The sequence below is a fragment of the Cricetulus griseus genome, chromosome 2 (assembly GCF_003668045.3).
Source record: "Cricetulus griseus strain 17A/GY chromosome 2, alternate assembly CriGri-PICRH-1.0, whole genome shotgun sequence".
NCBI classification, from domain to species: domain Eukaryota; kingdom Metazoa; phylum Chordata; class Mammalia; order Rodentia; family Cricetidae; genus Cricetulus; species Cricetulus griseus.
The window spans coordinates 224394721-224414440 of record NC_048595.1 but is presented as its reverse complement, the minus strand read 5'-3'; the positions used below and the strand labels follow the sequence as shown (position 1 = coordinate 224414440).

The following is a 19720-nucleotide window of genomic DNA, read 5'->3' as shown; positions in this document are numbered from 1 at the left end:
CTTTCCACTGCCCGCTGAACTAGAATGCTGATGGCTCTCAGACAAGTGCTGTTGAAGCAGAATTGGGCACCGATGTTTGCAGGGCTGGAAGGAGCTGCCCAGATCACTGCCTGGAACTACTCCTTCCTTTTATGGTGGGGAAACTGAGGCCGCCTCACTTCCTTGGAATGTTCCTTGGAATGTAGAGGTGAATTCTGGCCCCAAGAGACGGGAGCAGAGAGGGCAGCATGTGTGCCCCCTTCAGAGCTGCTTGTATGGTGCTTAGACTCTAAGTCCTAGAAGGAGGAGGCCAGAGCTCCACCAGACCCTCAAGTGGGACCAGACCAGCCACCTGTTAGCTTTGAACACCCTACTGTTCATTCTCTAGCATCATTATTGAGGCATGTGGCTCCCTTCCATCTGACATGCACTCCAAGGGGGTCTTCTCTTCGCAGCATCATAGCTGGTGCTGTGAGTTGGGGTGGAGTCCAAGTTCACCTCCTTGGACTTCCCTCTTTCATGAGTTAAAGTGGAGTAATTATAAAAAGCAGTGTAAGCCAGTGTGGTATATACTGGTGTCAGTGTATGCCTGCGTCAGTGTACCCCAAACCCATGTCGGTGCACCCAGTGTTGGTGTACCTCAGTGTTGGTGTATCCCCCATGTCAGTGTACCCCCACGTTGGTATACCCCATGTCAGTGTACCCCCAGTATCAGTGTACCCCAGTGTTGGTGTACGCATTGTGTTGATATACCCCAGTATCGGTGTACCCCAGTATGGTTGTGCCCCCTTTGTTGGTGTACCCCAATGTCTACAAGAGATGGAGTAGATACTTCTACCTAAATAACTAAATTGTAGGCTTTTCATCTTTTTCAGGGTCATGTCTCTCTCTCTCTCTCCCTGCCCCCTGCCTCTAGTGAGGGCAGGTATGGCCGGGCTCCTTTGTGAATCACTTCATTGCCCTGGAAGTTGCTGTCTTTGGGGTGGGGTTCTTCCCTCAGCTGATGTTCCTCTTTTCCTTCACACAGCTGAGTGCACACTACTGCCTGCAGCCAGAAAGCTGTAAACAAGTGCATCCAGGGACCTCACTTTGGTTACTTGATCAGAAATGCAAGTGCTGAGGGCCAGAGCTGCCCATTCGTACTGTAGCCTAGCCCTGCTGTCAGTCACAGCTGCAGGCCCAGAGAAGACTTTTATAGGGCCAGTCCTGTGGCCTGGAATTAGGTGATGATGCACTGAGCTTCCAGGCTAGGAAGGAGCTACACCCCATTTAATTAGTACTTTGATTTCTAGTAAGTAACACAGGTGGCCATATCCAGCATTGCAAGTGTTTATAGCTGGTGTATCAGACTGGTAGGTAGGTAAGCATCAAGCTCAGCTTTGTGCTTAATTTATCCTCCCCCAAGCCAGAAAGGGTGGCTATCAGGGGCTGGGAACCCTGTGCCTGCTGCTAAGTCCCCAGTATTGCCTCTTTGGCTCACTGTCATCACTGCAAGAACAGTGGTCTCTAGGGTGCCTAGGAGGGCCAGCCCCTAGGGGTCATCGTACAGCTCCCCCAAGAGAGGATGCCAAGTTGTCAGAGCTCGCCATACTTTATTCTCCACAGGGACCTATAGCTCAGAAGACGGTGCCAACTTCATCCCTCTGACACCTGCTAGGGTAGAGGGTGGCCCTTCTGCATCCTACACGGTTTGGAATCAGACTGCCATACTGGGGGCTGCCCACTCAGCCTGATTAACCCCAGGCAGGTGAGGGGCAGCCCTCCAGATCAGGGGTCCTGTGGCCATTAGCACAAAGCAGGTATCTGGTAGAGATCCTCAGAGGAGGGATCTGAGGCCTAAGTACTTCAGCAGTGTGCTCAGGCTACCTGGATGCCATGTGGCAGAGCTGGGTATAAAAGCAGAGCTCTGGCTGAATGCCTGTGATGTTAAGGCTGACTCTTGGGAGGTTGAGTTGGCACTGGGGCAGGGGAGCCAGACACTCAGCCTGGGGAACAGGCAGGGCCAGAGTCTGTGAAGGCTGCACAGCAGCACCGTTAGGTACAAGCCACAACTGTGACCATAACTATATCCCCCTAAGAGATGCAGTGACCTCCTATGACCTTAGGATAGTGTTTGATCTGCAACAGGCTCTCTGCGGATGTAAATGGGGTGAAATGAGTGGAGAGTAACATGACTGTGTCCACAGAAAGGGACAGAAAATACAGTGGAGGCACATCCATCAGTCCTGGGTGTCAGAAGCAGTGGGGGGGGGGCAAGGCAGGTTCTGGGGACAGAGTAACAAGGAGTTATGTTCCATGAACACATCCTATCAACCTGCGCCGATTGTAGGCTTCCAGCTAGGTCTCTAGGGCAGCCTGCAGTTGTCAAAGCTACCCAGATGGTGGGAGCTTGTTACAGCAGGCCAGGAAACCAAAGTGGCCACTTCCTGTTCTCAGCCAGACTTGCAGAGCACAGCTTACCACCATCTTTTTCCCATTGTGTCACAGAGGCATTTTACTGCCCCCTCACCTTAAATTGATTGAGGCAGACAGACTAGAGTACCTGTTACTGGGCATTTGCCTCAGTGACAAGGCTGTCACAAGCCTACAGTTGTCTCAAGTACTCTGATGCGTTTAGAGGAAAGCAGCCTCCCTCTAGGATCATGGTCCACTGGTCCCGCCTGGCTGTGTACCCATCTCATACTTCATGTAAGGAGCATCTTTATTTGGGCTCCTCCGTCACTTGTCCTGGAAGGCTACCAACCACTTGGCAGTCAGATGCTGAGGCTGTGAAAATGGAGCAGAGCACCCCACCCCAGGTTATTACTGGGCTTTGACAGAAAGGTAATGTTTGCAGAGTACCCTACACAAACCTCAAAATGTATTATCTAACTTAGGAAAGATGCAAAGTGGGCAGCATGTAGTACATGCCTATAATCTCAGCACTCCAGACTAAATCAAGACAACTGTGAGCTTCAGGCCATCCTGGGCTACACAGTGAGACTCGGGAGATAGGTAAAGCCCAAATAGATGAGCAAGTCAAATGCCAGATTGGGGAACGGCCATGAGGACATGGGACTGGAAACAAGCACACAGTAAGTTGGAGGTGGTACAGAGGTCACTTGTGCCTGCAGGTGGCATCCGATGAATTCAAGAGCTATGTCAGCCAGGTATTTGGAAAATCTACTAAGGACTGAGCTGGGGGGTCTCACATCAACACTCAGTTGCCCAGCCTGTGCTCATCCCACTGCCTGGAAAGGACAGCCAAGCTCCTTACCCCAAGAGCAAGGATGGAACCACACATAAACTGTTACAATTCACAGCAAAGCTCAGTATCCACACCAGGTGGGGCTATGGTTCTGTTGGGAAAGTGCTTGCCTTGCAAGCCTGAAGATCTGAGTTCATTCCTCAAGACTCATGTGAAAAAGGCTTGGGCATGACACCACACTTGTAAGACCAGCTCTGGGGAGGTAACAAGACAGGAAGGATTCCCCAAAGCTCCCTGGCTGGTTAGCCTAGCCAAATTAGTGACCTCCAGGTCAGTGAAGGACCCTGTCTCAAAGAGATGGACAGTGTTCCTAAGGATGACACTTGAGGTTGTCCTCTCCACATGTGCTTGTAAACATACATACACACACAAACACACACAAACACACACACACACACACACACACACACACACACACACACACACACACTTTCAAAGGGGGGGGGTTATTACATGGTAGGTTCTAACCAAATAATATTTAGGAATACTAACAGAATAAGAATGATCCCCAAGCCACCTAGGGAGCTTTAACCTGTGGGATCAGGACTCTAGTTTCTGACCAGAAACCAGGGCTAGCTACCACTACTAAAAGGTAACTACCACAGTTGGGAACCCACTACCAACTACTGTTGGCTGCAGACCATGCTGCCTTTGCTGTAGTCTACAAAATAGACATCTAAAGCCAGTGAACCAGAACTTCTCAATCAATCTTGATAGCAGAAATAATGGAAGTGCTGCCTCTTTTCCAGTCAGAAATGTATTTGTTATCCTAGCTGCAAGGGAGTCGGGAAGCATAACTGCTAGTTTCCTGGCCTTTATAATGGAGTAAAACTTCCCAGAATGAAACAGAATGTTTAGGGAAGGATAGTCATAGGGAAAGCAACCTGTGCTCTAGGGAACTTAGTTGGATGAGTCCCAAGATGCAGCATCACAGAGTAAATTGAAAAGGAATGTTAGTTGGCAAGGATAACCTGATATGCAAGTCCCTGGACTTCAGACATATAAGTCAACTAAGATATAAGTCATGGTAGAGATACCTGGACTCCTAGACCAGAGGTTGAGTGACTTTGACTTGCTAAGGCGACCACTTCTTTGGCCCTGTCTATATCCCCACCCCTTTGTGACAACCTCATGGCTACTGTCAGCTGCTCATTATCTGATTAGAGAAGAAGAGCCTAGTGTATGGGGAGCCTGCAGCTTATCAAGGTTGGGACAAGCTTCTCCACCACACTGGGCCTTGGTTTCCTCACCTGTAAGTTGAAATGGGGTGCATTCAGAAACCTCAAGAGAAGGGTCAGGTGTCCTTTCATATATACTGCATCTAGTCAGCTGTGGTGGTTACCGCAAGAAAGGATCGGGGCCTCTCATTGCCTCAGATGTTTGGACAGACCTGTTGGAAAATTCAGAGGCCCATTTGAATGGGATGCCCTGGATCCTCATCTCCCCAAATGTCACGGCTGGATTAGCAGAATTGAGTTAATATTGCTACAGTCAGTATTTATGCTCCAGAGAAATCCATCGAGATCACTTTTCACTGGGCTTTTAGCTGCCACCAAATGCAGTTCATGTGCCTATTCCAAGTCTTGTCAAGCTGGGGTGTAGCTCAGTGGTATAGCACTTGTCACGGCATATCCAAAGCCCTGGGTTCAATTCTCAGCACCACCAAAATCTAAAAATTCATTAGGTGTCACATCAAACCACATGTTCAGAGAAGCCTACCGACATTAGCCAGGGTCACTAAGAACTGTTGGGTGGATTTTGCTGGTAGTGTGTCATCCATGGGGCTGGGTGGCCTCCACATCACTTCTGTGGAAGACAGTGACCTGCTGAAGTGACTTCTGTTGTCAGCCTAAAGAGTGCTGGCCTTGGCAGGTACACTTTTGAGATGAGATGAGACTAACTGGTGTGACCCAGCAAAATACAAATTCAGGGGTATATGCAGAGCACTGAGCAAGGGAACCCAGAACATTCCCAGGGGTTCAAAGGAACCTGTCTTGAGGATAGGCAGAATTTAAGCAAGGGACTGTTAATAACGTTACCATTCCACACACATAATGGAATGTCACTCTGCTTCTGAAGGGAAATTCATATGCCAGGTACAATGCCCCCTGAACCTTGAAGCATTAACACTGAAAGAAACCTGTGATGGAAAAGCAAATGCATTATTCTACTTACATGAAACAAAAGTTAGCTGGGGCTGGTGATATGGTTAAGTAGGTAAGGGTGCTTGCCACCAAACCTGGCAACCAGGGTTTGATTTCCTGAACTCTCATGTTAGGAGGAGAGAACCAATTCCCACTAGTAATTTTCTGACCACCACCACCCATACCCCCACAAAACACGGCAAGCACAATCATGTACATGTGTGTACACACAAAAATTAATGTTTTAAAAGGCATCTGGACATGGTACTCAGGTATGTAACTTCAGCAGGAAGAATGCAGAGTTCAAGGCCAGTCTTGACTACTTAGAGCCCTGTCTCAAAAACAAAACAAAACAAAAAAAAAATGGTGCTTTCAGGGGCTCAAGAAAGTAAACAGGGGGATGTCCTACAGAGTACTGGTAATGGTTGCATAATAATGTGTATGTCCTTAATGCCACTAAATGGTGCCTTAAAATGGTGAATTTTATGCATATTTTGTCATGTTTTAAAAAATATTTAAACATAGAATTGTTGAGAATCTATGATGTGTAAGGAATTGTACAGACCACCTTTCATGGTTCCCAGAATAACCATGGGAGGTAGGACGTGAGATGTTGGGTGACTGAGTCTCCCAAAACCAAGCCAGTGAGGGGCAGAGGGTGGAGCCTTTGAATTCTGCCCTGTGTGGACAGCAAGCTGACACACAGGCCTCCCCTGGTGGTCTACTGGCTGCTTCAGGGTTAACTTGTGCTTTGTTAGTACATCTGACCCATGGTTGCAGTGACATTTCTTGCCTCTTCTACTACAGACCACGGTGATTGACTACGTGAAGCCCTCAGATCTCAAGAAGGACATGAACGAAACCTTCAAGGAAAAGTTTCCTCACATCAAGTTAACACTCAGCAAAATCAGGAGGTAGGAGAGCCACGTATCACTCTGAACTCTTCTGCCAGGCCCCTCCAGTACACTCTTCTTGTTCCTCAGGAAAAGAAACACAGGCATGTTCACTAGACACTTCTGCTGCTGCCTGACTCCTGCCTGGATGTCGTGGGAGAGCCCAAGGCATCAGGCATCAGGCAAAGCTCCTGACCCACTAGTTGACACAGCTCTTGGAGACATTCATTTACTGAGAACAATTGTTTCATGTTGTCTGCTTGCAGCTTGCCAGCTCAGTAAAACAGGTTATAGAAGGCAGAAAGGATGGAGCTGGGGTGGGGCTCAGTCAGTAGAGTGCTGGGCTTTCACACAACAGAGCCCTGGGATCAAGCTCCCTCCCTTACTTCACAGCCCAGGAGTGATCATGCTGTCCTGTGATTCCAGCACTTGGGAGACAGAAATGTGAAACTAGCCTAGGATACCGTCATGTCTAAAAACACAATCAAACCCTAATGGGCAGCATGCAGGTCTCGGCTTTCTGGGATACAAGCTAAACAGAAGTGTGTAGAATTGGCACCTTGGGGCATGAGATAACTCCTCTCACCTAAACATGACTTCAAGGTCCTATCTTAGAACAACCACACCCACCAAAATAGCCAAAACAGAGAGAGAGGCCCAGATTTCCCATACAGATGATTGGATGGGTTTGTGGTGACCCCATATATGCCAGCCACTCATCCTGCCAAGCTAGAGGTGCTGACTCAGATTGTGGCATCCACACCATGACTCCAAGTGTGCTCACCACCTCTGAGATGCTGGAGTGTGAGCAGGTTTACCCTAGAGTGTATCCTAATGCAGACTTGATTCTGGCATGCTCCAAAAACCAAAGAATAAAGAAAAATTAAGCATCCATGCTTTGTCCGTTTGCTAGGCAGCTTTCCCAAGTATTTGCCTTTAACCAAACATGTCTACGTGACATAGAGTCTAACCAGTAATCGGCAGAACTTAGACACCTGAAATAGCTCTAAAATAAGCGTGGGTCCCTTTCTTCATGTTGAGGTGTCCCACCCCTATTTTCCTGGGGACTCAGATAGGCAACCAATGGAGCCGTGGTTGCCATAATCCTTGGAAGTTGTGATTTGGGCTGTGCTGTGTCTGTGTCACTAGACCCACAGAGGGGCCAGATTCCCAGTTACATGGTCTGCTCCCACATCTAATGTGGACTGATCTCAGCCTGCATCCCCCCGTGGGAGGGAATAGAGAAAATGCTTTCCAGATGGTGTCATAGTCTTCTTGTGGGTCCCCCGAGCTCTCTCGGGACGCTCTGCTTCCTGTCTTCCTCTAGTCTGAAGAGAGAGATGCGGAAGCTTGCCCAGGAGGACTGCGGCTTTGAGGAGCCCACCGTGGCCATGGCCTTTGTCTACTTTGAGAAGCTCGCCCTCAAGGGGAAACTGAATAAGCAGAACCGGAAGCTCTGTGCCGGAGCATGCGTGCTGTTGGCAGCCAAGGTCGGAAGTGACCTCAAAAAGCACGACGTCAAGCATCTGATTGATGTAAGTGAGGTGGGAGTGTGCGCCCAGTCCAGTGTCCCCTGGCGGGCAAATGGACCTTAATGGCTGAGATTAAAAAGCCATCATTAGGGTCATGACCTAAAACCCCTCTTAGATAGAAAGGACGATGAAGTTATTCTCACACATAGAGAAGCCATGTGTCTTAGGGTTTCTATATCTGTGAAGAGACACCATGACCATGGCAAGGCTTATAAAGGAAAACATTTAATAGGGTGCTTACGGTTTCAGATGTTTAGTCCATTTTCATCATAGTGGGACATGGTGGTGTGAGAGTAGTCAGGGTGCTGGAGAAGTAGCTGCAAGTCTTACATCTTGATCTGCAGGCAACAAGAAGTAAACTGTGACATGGGTGTAGCTTGAGCATAGAAGACCTCAAAGCCCACCCCCACACTCCCTCCAACAAGGCCACACCTACTCCAGTAAAGCCACGCCTCCTAATAGTGCCACTCCCTTTAGGGGCCATTTTCTTTCAAACCACCACACGTGGTAACCACAAGAGTCTTTAGAGCATTGTGGTTGCCGCACACACCCAACAGCAATGCTGGGTTCAATGGGATGGTGTGGCCTTACTTCCGAAGGATACCTGACTGCCTAGGTTGGATTTATGAACACCTGTTTTAACATAAGAGTGTAGGCAGGCTTTGTGGTATGGGCCCATAAACCCAGCTACTTGGGAGGCTAAGGCAGAAGGACTAAAGTCCAAAGGCAACCTAGTAAGACCCTGGCTCAAAACAATAACAACAAAAAAGGAATGGGGAAGAGTGTGGACAGTGGTAGATTGCTTGCCTAGCACATGTGAGGTCCTAGGTTCCAATTCTCAGTACACAAATGTGTATTATATGTTGTGTGTGTGTGCTATAGTATATAAATAAAAAAAAAACAAAACAGATAAAGAACCAACTCTTATTACTCGAAGTTGCCAAGAGGAAGGACTTTTGTTTGGGCTGCTGTACTATATGGACTGGGTTGCTTAGACAACAGAAACTGACTTCACATCGTTGTAAAAGCTGGCAAGTTCAAGGTCCCTTCTGGCTTTTTGTTCTGAATCTGGTCTCCTGTGCCTTTTGTTCTGAATCTGGTCTCCTTCAAGGTCACCAAGGTCATCAAAATCCCCCAACTCCTCTCAGCCTAATTATTCTCAGAGGCCTTACCTCCCTACTGCACTTCACTGGGACCAAAGCCAGTAACCTTAATTTCTGAGGGACACATGTTTGGTACATATAATCAGAATCCCATGGGGGAGAAGGAAAGGGAAGGACTTGTGAGCAAAAGCCTTCATTATTGTTTCCAGAAAGGGGTGCTCCCCATGCACATGTGAAGGCTTAGGAATGGCCAGTTTGAAGAATGCCTGTCAGTGTTGGGCTGCCTGCAGGTGGACAATGTCCTCATTGGCGTGATGGAAGGAGCTGGTGTGAGAGGAGAATTCTTGATGGATTGGCTTGCTTTTTGAAAGCATCCTCAGTTGTCATCCACTGGTGCCTATTGGAGCATTGAAGGAATCAGTGTTTATAAATTTTCAAAACCTGGCACAGACAATTAAGTTAGCAAGCTTTTTTCTAACCTAAGTGATTGTCTAGCTTACTGCTAAAGTCCTGAGCCTCTGCAGTTCACTCTGGAGATCTTGCAGACCTGGTTCCAAGATGGTCCCAAAGAAAGGGCTTCAAGGCTGAGACCTCAGAAGAGCTGGAATCACCAGGTTTATGGGCAGAAGTCACACTCCCTGATAAGCAATCCTGAGCTCAGGGCAGATCTGCCAGAATGTCATATCAGGTTCATAGGGCAGTGACTAAACTGTTGGGGGCAGTAGGAGAAGTTTGCCCGGAAAAGGCAAGGCACAGAACAGACAATTGGTATCATGCTGTATGCAGCACTGTCTCTAGTGATGAAGACAATAAGGAAGGTATTTGGTATATGTTTTTAAGAAAGAGTATTATTTAGGTCATAGTTTACTAATTTTCAGAAATGGTACAAGGTCCTGTGTGCAGCAGATACATGAACATGGAAGTGATTATTGGGTGCCAAATCTAAGCCAAGCATCAATGGGCTTATACAGTTGTCCCCTTATCAATGAATGGGCCCTTCCTGGTTTCAGTAACCCAAGTCAACCACAGCCCCAAATACTGCATAGAAAAGTCCTGAAATAAGCCATTTGTAAGTTTTAGGTTATGCCCCAGTCTAAGTAGTGTGATGAAAGCTCTCCCTGTCACGCATCAGGTGTGAACTATCCCTGTGTCCTATGTAGCCACCTGTGTACACGAGCACCTAGTCACCTTGTTTGTTAGACTGACTGCCCAAGCATCATAGTGCGTATGTCTGATTAATACACTATAACAGCCTACATCACAATTCCTTCATCTCATCATGCAAGCATTGCATGGCTAAGCCCAGAATAAGCAACAGAGAAAACACGTTTGTGTAACTTTTGATACACTATAGTTACTCTGTTTTAGTTGTTGTTGATCCTGTAAATTGGGTACCATAAGTATTACAAATCTATAGGATATGATACTGTGGTTTCAGGATCTACTTGGGGGTCCTCGGAAACATACATATATGCACATAACTAATGCATCCTCAGAAGTAAGACTAATACAGTTCTAAGCAGTTTATACCATACACATTTAATCAGAGTTTAGTACTGTGCCACACAGTTGAAGCTGATGGTGTCAACACAGACAAACAGTTATGATCTGAAAGTCACACCCTAACATGAGATCCCATCCCAGTTTTACCTCGGGACAGTCATCACTGCGTTAGTGAGAGTTCATTAGCCAAAAGCTAAGCTTAAGGTGAGACTGAGTGATCTAGCAAAAAGGGGGACTTCCTGTCCCCCACTGTTTCTCTTCTGTTTCTAATCCTGGAAGCCTGCGTTGTTGAGTGGACAGGTGAGGAGCCATTGGCCACTCAGCTGCTCAGATGTGGGACAACCTCCCAGGGACTCAGGTCCCCACAAGTGAAAGGAAAAGGCTGAGTCACAAGTCCTCCTCTTGTGCCATGCAAAGATGGCCTGTGAGGCTTGCTGGCCAGCGTGCTCTGAGCCTGACTCGGTTATAATAGGTGCAAAGAATCCTAGTTAGAGCCCTGTGGGGTTGGCACACACCTTTAATCCCAGCACTCAGGAGGCAGAAGCAGGAGATCTCTATGAGTTCGAGGCCAGCCTGGTCTACAGAGTGAGTTCAAAGACAGCCAGGGCTACACAGAGAAACCCTGTCTCGAAAAACAAAGGAAGAAAGAGAGAGATAGAGAGGAGGAGGGAGGGAGGGAGGGAGGCAGAGAGAGAGAGAGAGAGAGAGAGAGAGAGAGAGAGAGAGAGAGAGAGAGAGAGAGCGAGGTTGCACTCAGGACAGCAGTTCCCTATCCAGGTGACTGTAGATGGCCATTCTTGACCTGTTGAGTTGTGATTATCTGTAAATGGGCATAAATGCAATATGAACTTTAAGAGTCTTCGCAGTATTAAATGGAATTGTCAGGCATCTCCAGACAGACCGCTGGCCGCCGGGGAAGGCTCACTGTCTGCACACTAGGACTAAGGCAGGAAGCGGTCCACCCTGTAAGGGACAGATAGATGATTTAGGCATATTTTTCTCACCCCTAAAACTCACACTGAAATTTGATTTCCATTGCAGTGGTGTCAGGAGGGGACACTAAGGAGGACTTGTGCCTTCTTTTGGCAGTTGATGTGTCCTGAAACTAGAGTAGCTACAAGAACAGTGTATGAGGAGGGCAGCTTGTGGCTGTCCATCCTGATCTCTGCATGCCATGGACCCAGACTGCCCCTTTGCTTTTCTTCCTGAGATGAAGAGAACGACACCTTTACCGGATGCAGCTTCCAGACCTCCAGAACCTCTCTTCTTTTAGAGTCACCCAGGGAGAGCAGACGCATCCACGATAAACGGTCACTCACTTGATGGTAGAAAAGTAGCACTTGGAAAAAACAAAAACAAACAAACAAAAATGCCTAAGTTGTTAAATGTGAAACTAAAATGGATCTGTTGTCTTTGCAGAAACTGGAAGAGAAGTTCAGACTGAACAGGAGAGAACTGATTGCCTTTGAATTTCCAGTGTTGGTGGCCTTGGAATTTGCACTTCATCTGCCAGAGCATGAAGTCATGCCCCACTACAGACGCCTGATCCAGAGTTCCTAGCACAGGCCCCAGGAGGGCCAGGGACTGCTTCCTCCCAGTGCACGGCGGAGCCTCGCTTACTACCGGAGAGCGGAGCTGGGCCCGCCAAGCCGAGTCTCCTTGTTGCTTCATTTTCATGGAGAAGCCTGGAACTTGCTAGGAGACATTGCTCAGGCTTGACAAAAGGAGGTGTGTGCTGGGGGTGACGGAGGCCCGCTCTCCCTCCCTGAAGCTTCTCAGGGCCTTTACTGCAGACTGGGTCTGACTGGGAGCGTGCTGCACTGGAACAGGGGGAACGAGATGTGCAGGATTTGGGGGAGCTGCTCAAAGTCCCCTCTCCCTGTGTCAAGAGCGTGCCAATCTATTTTTATATCTGCCTTCGGAAGTGCACTTTCCCTGGGCACAAGGGTGTGGGTGTGCAAGTGTCTGAGAGGCACTGTTACACTTGACCCCCCAAAGCCAATCCCCACCTTCTATGGAGCTGACTTGTTATGATTTCTAGGTAATGACTCAGATCCAGAGTGACATCTCTGCTCTTCGGAAATAGCACTGTTTATGAGACTGTACCTGCCACTCACTGGACAGAGGCAACAGTTCTCAACAGTAGGATAAGTCACGTGCAGAGTGGCGCGCTCTGAACTTCCTGCCGTCACACCACGGGCTTCTATTTAACCCTCTAGCTCTTGCCTGTGGAAACATGAGGGCTGCACTCCATAGCGTGTATTCCTGTGCTCTATGTTAGAGTGCATAATGAGCGCGTTTATTGTGCTAAATACATATATGTATGTGTTTTATAAAAGTCTGTATTGGGGGTAAGACGCATGATTGGTGTCTTGTGGCTTTTGCAGCTGGGACAAACTACATTTCAAGCTGTGGTTAAGTTGATTGTTAGTACAAAATTGTGACCTGTCCTGAAGCATTAACCATGCTGTCACCTGGTAGTTATACAGGTATAACTTTACTGAAGAAAGCTTGTGGCCATGGAAAAATAATTAAAATATTTTGTTCTTTTACATATACATAAATGTGTGTGTGAACATGTAAGTCTCAGTCACCTTGTTGTAGCTAGGGCTTCTATTGCTGCGACGAAATCATCATGACCAAAAAGAAAGTTGGGGAGGAAAGGGTTTATTAGGCTTACACTTCAGCGTTGCTGTTCATCACTGAAGGAAGTCAGGACAGGAACTCACACAGAGCAGAACTCTGGAAGCAGGAGCTGATGCAGAGGCCATGGAGGAGAGCTGCTTACTGGCTTGCTCCACACGGCTTGTTCAGCCTGCCTTATAGAACCAGGACCACCAGCACAGGGACTGCCCCACCCACCATAGCTGCTCCTCCACATTGATGACTAATTGAGAAAAGACCTTGCAGCTGGATCTCATAGAGGCATCTCCTCAGCTGAGTCTCCTTCCTCTGATTACTCTGGTGTGTGTCAAGTTGACAGAGAAAACTACCCGGGTACACACCTCTACAGACAGTTTCCTTTCATCCATGACACCTCAGACCTTACCAGTTCTGGTGAGATCACAGACTGGGACCCTCTGATTACCTGGAGAGAGAAGGGCAGAGGAAGCAAGTGTCGGCAGTTTCTTTTAGAAGAGCTAAGAGCTCAGTTTTTTAGATAGGCCTCACTCTGTAGCCCAGACTGACCTCAAACTTGAAATCCTTCTGCCTCAGCCCCCACCCCCCACCCCACCCCCGCCCTACCCCCAGTGTGATTGTAGGCATGCACTACCCTATCTAACTGAAACTTGTTATTAGACATGGTCTCACTACGTTGTCCAGTCTGGTCTCTCACTCCTGGGCTCAAGTCATCTTCCTGCCTCAGCCTCCCAGTAGCTAGGACTACAGGTGCACACTACCACTCCTGGCCCCTGTGAGGTGGAAAAGCTGCAGCTGCTATGAGACCATGAAGACTTAGGCTTTTTAACCTTAGTTTAGTGGAATTCGGTCCTAAATACTTTGCTTTCAAATTTCTTTATCCAAGTATCAGTTTGGTGGGATGACACATGATCTTTTTGGTTGCTTAAAAGTCCAACCAACTAGTATTTAAGGAACACACATTGTTTACAAAGCAAATTGGGAAGCACAATGCCTCCAAACTCTCCATTTCCTTACCTTCAAATTGTCCATGGCCATTCTTTGCTGGTGGTGTCTGTCACCATGCCCCTGACTGATATACTTCTGGGTTCTCAGCCACTGGCTCAGAACCTGGAGAAGCAGGAACTGCTCTGATAGACAAATATCCTGTAGGTAGCCATGGCCAAATCCCAGATGCCAAGCTGGGATTTAGGGGACCGAGTTCTTCCCTGGGTCTTGAGACCAAATTTATATTCTTTAATCTTGGATGATTTGTGCTTGAGCAAATACAGATGGATTCAAGATGTCACTAGTCATGTTCCTCTTGATTTAAGCACTATGGTTATGAGTGTGTGGACTGGGGAGTCTTGTTTTAATTGGTGGAGGGAGCGCCTTCATGAGAGTGAGGATATTGTGACAAGAGTTCTCCTAGCTAAGGTTCACAACTCCAGCCTTCTGGAGGCAACAGAAGACAAGGAAAATCGGGAACATAAACCACTCAGGCTCTAGACTCTTGGCCCAGAAACCTGAGCCTGTGATGGGAGAAACACACAAAGAAGTTTCTGTGGCTTTACCCTTTTGCCTTTATTACAGGGGGGAAGACCCAAGCCCCTCTTCCTTTGAGGACTGATCTGAAGTTTTTCTAAGGCAGTCTCTTAGGAAACTCTGCCCAATTACCTGTTCCTTGGGACAACAGGGCCGACCCCAGTCTTGCCTGCAAGGCATGGGCACCTCTGCTCCAGTTAACCCTGAATGCTAAGGAACAGATGAGAGCAGAACAGAAAAGTGGTCCCTATGTAAACTGTGTCAGGAAACCCCAGGCAGCCATGCATAGAAGTCACTTCCTCTCTGCTAAGTCAGGGATTCTGTGTCAAATGCAAACAGGGTTTGTTTTCCTCAGCCTTTTCTTTCTGACCAGAAATTCCCCAACCAGAATTGTCTGTTATCATCGCCAGCAGGCTCCACTTGCAGCGGACACTTCACACAAATCACTATGGCCATGTGTCCCATTTCAGTGACTGGGAACAGGACAGGATTGAGGTTCCTTCCCCTCCTTGTAACTCCTTCCTGTTCCCATCATCCCTGCAACTGCAAATAAAACAGCTCCCATTCCTTATCTGTCTCTCTCTAACATTTCCTGTTCAGTGCTCAATTGCCAAGTCCTTTCTTTGCCCTCCAGGCCCTGGCTGCCTCTGGTAACTCAGGAGAAGCCAGGCTGCCTGGCCCTTTGCAAGAATCAAGTAGGCAGAGGGGAGAGGTGAGCTCAGGTGTTGTGCCCCTAGTGGAGAAAGAAGTCTTCGCAAGCAGGGGGTTTGCAAGAAGCACCCCATGGGCAGGTGGCCTGCAGTGGCGACCCAGGAATAGTTAAGGACAATGCTATCCGGTGGGGGCTGCTGAGGGCAGGAGGAGAAAGCAAACACAATCAGATAGGGAGTCACATAATTCAGGCTTGAACAAAGGGCAGCTTCCAAAAGTGCAACTACAAGGCAGGGCTGTGAGCTGCCAAGGAGGAAGTTGGCTGCATGAAGGTCTGAGTTAAGTGCTGGATGGGGCAGGTGGTTTAGGAGGACACTGAGCCATTAATGAGGATTAAAAGGTATGTTAGTAACACCATGGACAGACAGACAGGAACAACAGCATGGCACAGTTACAGATGAGAGTCAGAGCCTACATGACAGAGAAGGAACACTCAGCACTCTGTGGATGAGGCTTCTCCGTGGTGAAGGGGAAGTTGGTGATCCCCTGGTCCCTGGGCTTCTCTTCCTCCATTCCCATGCAGAGTTGAGAGCTGGCCTTTGGCTTATCAATGCTAAGCCCTCCTCCATTTCCCCTCTGCCCAGCCAAGGAATCAGACAGCCTGAACACATGAAACCTCCCCGTCTCTGAGACCTGGAAGAAGAGGGCCCCCATTCTGCTCTTTGAACCTGAACACTCATCAGAGGTCCTAGCATGCTGTCTGTCTGTAAGTCTGTACGCCCATGGCAGCAGAAACTCTTCTAATAAACCTTTTACCCAAGAGGAAAATCTGCCTCAGTGTCCACCTTGGGCCCTAGACCTGAAACCTTTGCATAATGGTAGGCCAAAAGCCACTTTGAACCAGGGACCTTTACATTTAGTGACACCATGTACAAGACAGACAAGAGCCTGACACAGTGACTGAAGTGCCACCCTCACAGAATGTCTAAGTCAAAGCCAGGTGAAGAAAGCTGCCAACTTGCCCTTGCTCACCCTGGAAAGCCTGAGATGGACTGGGAAGAGGCATGGCCCTTTGTTACTGATAAGACCTGACCCAGCCCACCAATGAGAGATGGGGGCTGGCTGTTAGCTCAAGACTGATGAAGGGAACTGGGAATAAAAGAAACAGCTAGACATCACCAGGGACAGAATTGTCCCTTTATAGAACATCTGTATGGCCAGTCTTCCTGGCACAGTAGAGACTATGCCCATAGGTTTGTGTGTGTGTTGTGGGTGGAGGTGGGGTTATAGGGTGGAAAGAGGACTTTGGGATGGAAGATTCCACCTGCAGGTCAGTTACCTTACCATGTCAAGGTGGTAGACACCACTCAGACGTACTGAACAGTCACAGGTGCCACCAGTGAAGCCAACTCTCCTTTCCAGAGAGCCTCAGTCTACCTGAGGTCTTTAGGCCATTAGCCCCTCAGGAGCCTTCATGTGTTTCCACTCTGCTATCTAGTATATCTGTGGTCTCAGGATACAACCTCAAGCTAGAGATGAACTTCAGAATGAGTATTACTACATGCAGCCAAGTCAAGGTACTTTTTAGGTTCAAGTTCAAATCCAATTAAGCTTTTCCAGAAGGCCACAGTCTACACCCTGGCGACTCTCTGGGTCTAGGTTTCTTGGCAGTTCCCCTTCTATACTCAGAAGGGGTGCACTTCCTCTTGTCGCACCCTAGGACATACCTTTGCCTCCTGGTCTATGCGATGTCACTCTTCTCACTAACTTTGTCACTTGCTCCCCAGGCTTCTTGTCCCCTTCATTATCAACCCACAGCTGGCTTCTTGCCTAATTCCCTCTTCCTGTCTACCCTACTCCATTTCATCTCTTTGCACCTGCTTCAAGTCTGGGCTTTCTTGTCCCATCTCATGTCCATCTCATCTCAAGTATCCTTCTGGACGTTGGCGTCCACCAGTCTTGGGATCCCACTGAGGGTGGTGTGTTCCCCTCTGTCATGTCCCTTTCCCTTTCCTATGGGTCCTAGCACACATTCCCACATCGTACTCATCATACTCACTGATAACAGCCTGGACACTCTGAGCACACAGACATCCATGGCCTCAATTGGACAGAGCCCTTAGGCCACTCGGTCGGAAAGTCCCTGCAGTCCTCACCGTCTTTTGCAGTTGGGTGATTTCCATAGCTCTCTGGGCATGTAAGCATTTGGTTTTACACACTTCCTCTGAATGGTCCCTGGAGTTCTCATGCCGCCAAAGACTGGCCTCAGTGAAACAGCTGAGAAGGTGTGCAAACCCGCCCGTCCCAGGATGCGCAGAGGGTGCTTTCAGGTTTTCCACAGAGACTAAATATGATTTTTCAGAAAGCCTGAAGAAAACAAACAAAAAACATGAAATCAAGACCTATGAGCGGAAAGAATAGTAGAGACAAGTATTTATTCTCAATACTTTTCCTCATTGAAAAATTCCATCTCAGCTCTTTTCTATGCCATGTCTCTGAGAAGACAGCTGTGTGTCTTGCACACACACTCTCATTTTCTATCTATCTATCTATCTATCTATCTATCTATCTATCTATCTATCTATCTATCTATCTTCTCCTTCGTTAGTCCCCTACCTTCTCCCAATAAATTTTCCACATAAAAAAAGAAAAATTCCATCTCTGGATCCCATTTGCCTGAAATCCAGGCCTAGAGATATGGTTCTTACTGTGGTCAAAATAAGTTTCCTGAGGGGGCTGAGGAACTGACTCAGCTGTTTAAAATGCCAGTTGTTCTTGCAGGGGATCCAGGTTCTGTTTCCAGTGCCCACAAGATGGCTCACAACCATCTGTAACTCCAGTGCCAGGAGAGCTGATTCTGACTCAGCAGACATATGGTACACATACATGCAGACTTAAAATACTCAGACACATAAGATAAATAAATAAATCTAAAAACAAACAAAGTTTCCAGAGGCCAATTTACTATTCTAGACCAGCTCCTTCACTGGAGGATAGAGGCATTTGATGCGCACTTGTCACATGTGGTCCTCAGAATCACCCAGGAGGTTTGTAACAAATGAAACTCCTTGTGATGCCCAAATCTCTGGAGGGGGCATCTGGAATTCAGCATCCTCTGGTGGCATTTTTTTCCTTCCGAAGCCTGACAACTAGAGCCATAAAGGTGGCGAGGTGTCATAACAAAACCCTCAGAAGGCAGTCAAAGATTCTGATACCAGCAGGGCTTCTTGTACACATCTTTTGATTGTGTACAAATTGTGACTCAAAGAGCCCAAATTGCGACTCAACATTCCAAGGAGCCAGGCTCCGAGCCCACAAATCACATTTCATATCTTTAGAAGCAATGCACTGGCGAGTGTGTTTCTCTGATATTAATCTCTTTTTCTTGAGTACTGGAAGATGTAGGAAGAAGAAAAATCATAGGCAAAAGAAGCTTTGGTACCTGATGTGTCACATGGGGAGACAAACAGCCAAACAGAAGAAATACCAATGGGAAATAAATCTTCGTGTCCTAGTTTGGGAGACTGTTTGTTATGATGCTAATACTAAAGTCTCCAGAACCCAAACTGTAAGTCTTTGGAAGACACTCAGAGGGGATGTTAGATGCTCTGGATCCAAGCTCCAGACTGTACAAGGTGGAGGGGGCATGGCTGAAGCCATGTGAGCATAAGATAGTGACGGCCAAAGCCATGTAAATATAAGGCAGTGATGGCTGAAATCACATGAGTATATGACAGTGATGCTGAAGCCATGTGAGTATATGGCAGTGATGACTGAACTCACTGAGTGTAAGGCAGTGATGCTGAAGCCATGTGAGCATACACCAGTGCCACAGGAGAAAGGAGTCTGATGAGGCAATGTAGGAATGGAGTGACTGTGCACAGCCAATCAAAGTTAACCATGAGCTCACACCACAAAACTACTGCTCTAAATCCCAGCTCCCACCCAGAGTCAATTATTGACCAGTGCCCTCATTCCCATGGTACAAACCGAACCACTAAAGGACAGCTGCATTACAGGAACAGCCACAGCCGTCATCTCACAGCCAGTTCTACCACTGACTACCCTGCCTGCTGCTCCCTTGCAATGCACTCAGTGAACTTGTTCTCTTGGTACTGGAGAGATGGCTCAGCAGTCAAGAGCACTGACTGTTCTTCCAGAGGACCCAGGTTCAATTCTCAGCACCCATATGGCAGCTAACAACTGTCTGTTACTCCAAGATCTGACACCCTCACACAGATGTACTTGCAGGAAAAAACACCAATGCACATAAAAAATAAATTATATTAATAATTTTAAAAAACCAGAAACTTGTTCTCTTCTACTCCCATTTGACTTGGATGAATCCTTTCACGGCAGTGAGTCTATCCAACATAGAAAGAGTGGGCATTTAAAAGAAGACCCAAACCCAAGTCTTGAGGGATGATAACATCTAATGACAGGGCAGAAGAGAAGGCATCGCAAAGAGGAGAACAAGTGGGGAGAATGAGTGCTGCAGTTCCTA

At 47.6% G+C, this 19720-nt stretch overlaps 1 protein-coding gene across 2 annotated transcripts in view; it reads left to right on the top strand.

The window, feature by feature from the left end:
• Cables1 (Cdk5 and Abl enzyme substrate 1) overlaps positions 1 to 12965 on the top strand; it is a 106224-nt gene extending 93259 nt beyond the window's left edge. For both annotated transcript variants that reach the window (XM_027404330.2, XM_027404329.2), the window contains 3 exons: positions 6178 to 6284; positions 7591 to 7798; positions 11821 to 12965. In XM_027404330.2, the coding sequence (XP_027260131.1) occupies positions 6178 to 6284; positions 7591 to 7798; positions 11821 to 11961 (456 nt within the window). In that variant the 3' untranslated portion in view covers positions 11962 to 12965. The remainder of the gene's footprint in view (positions 1 to 6177; positions 6285 to 7590; positions 7799 to 11820) is intronic.
• Positions 12966 to 19720: the final 6755 nt, after the last annotated feature.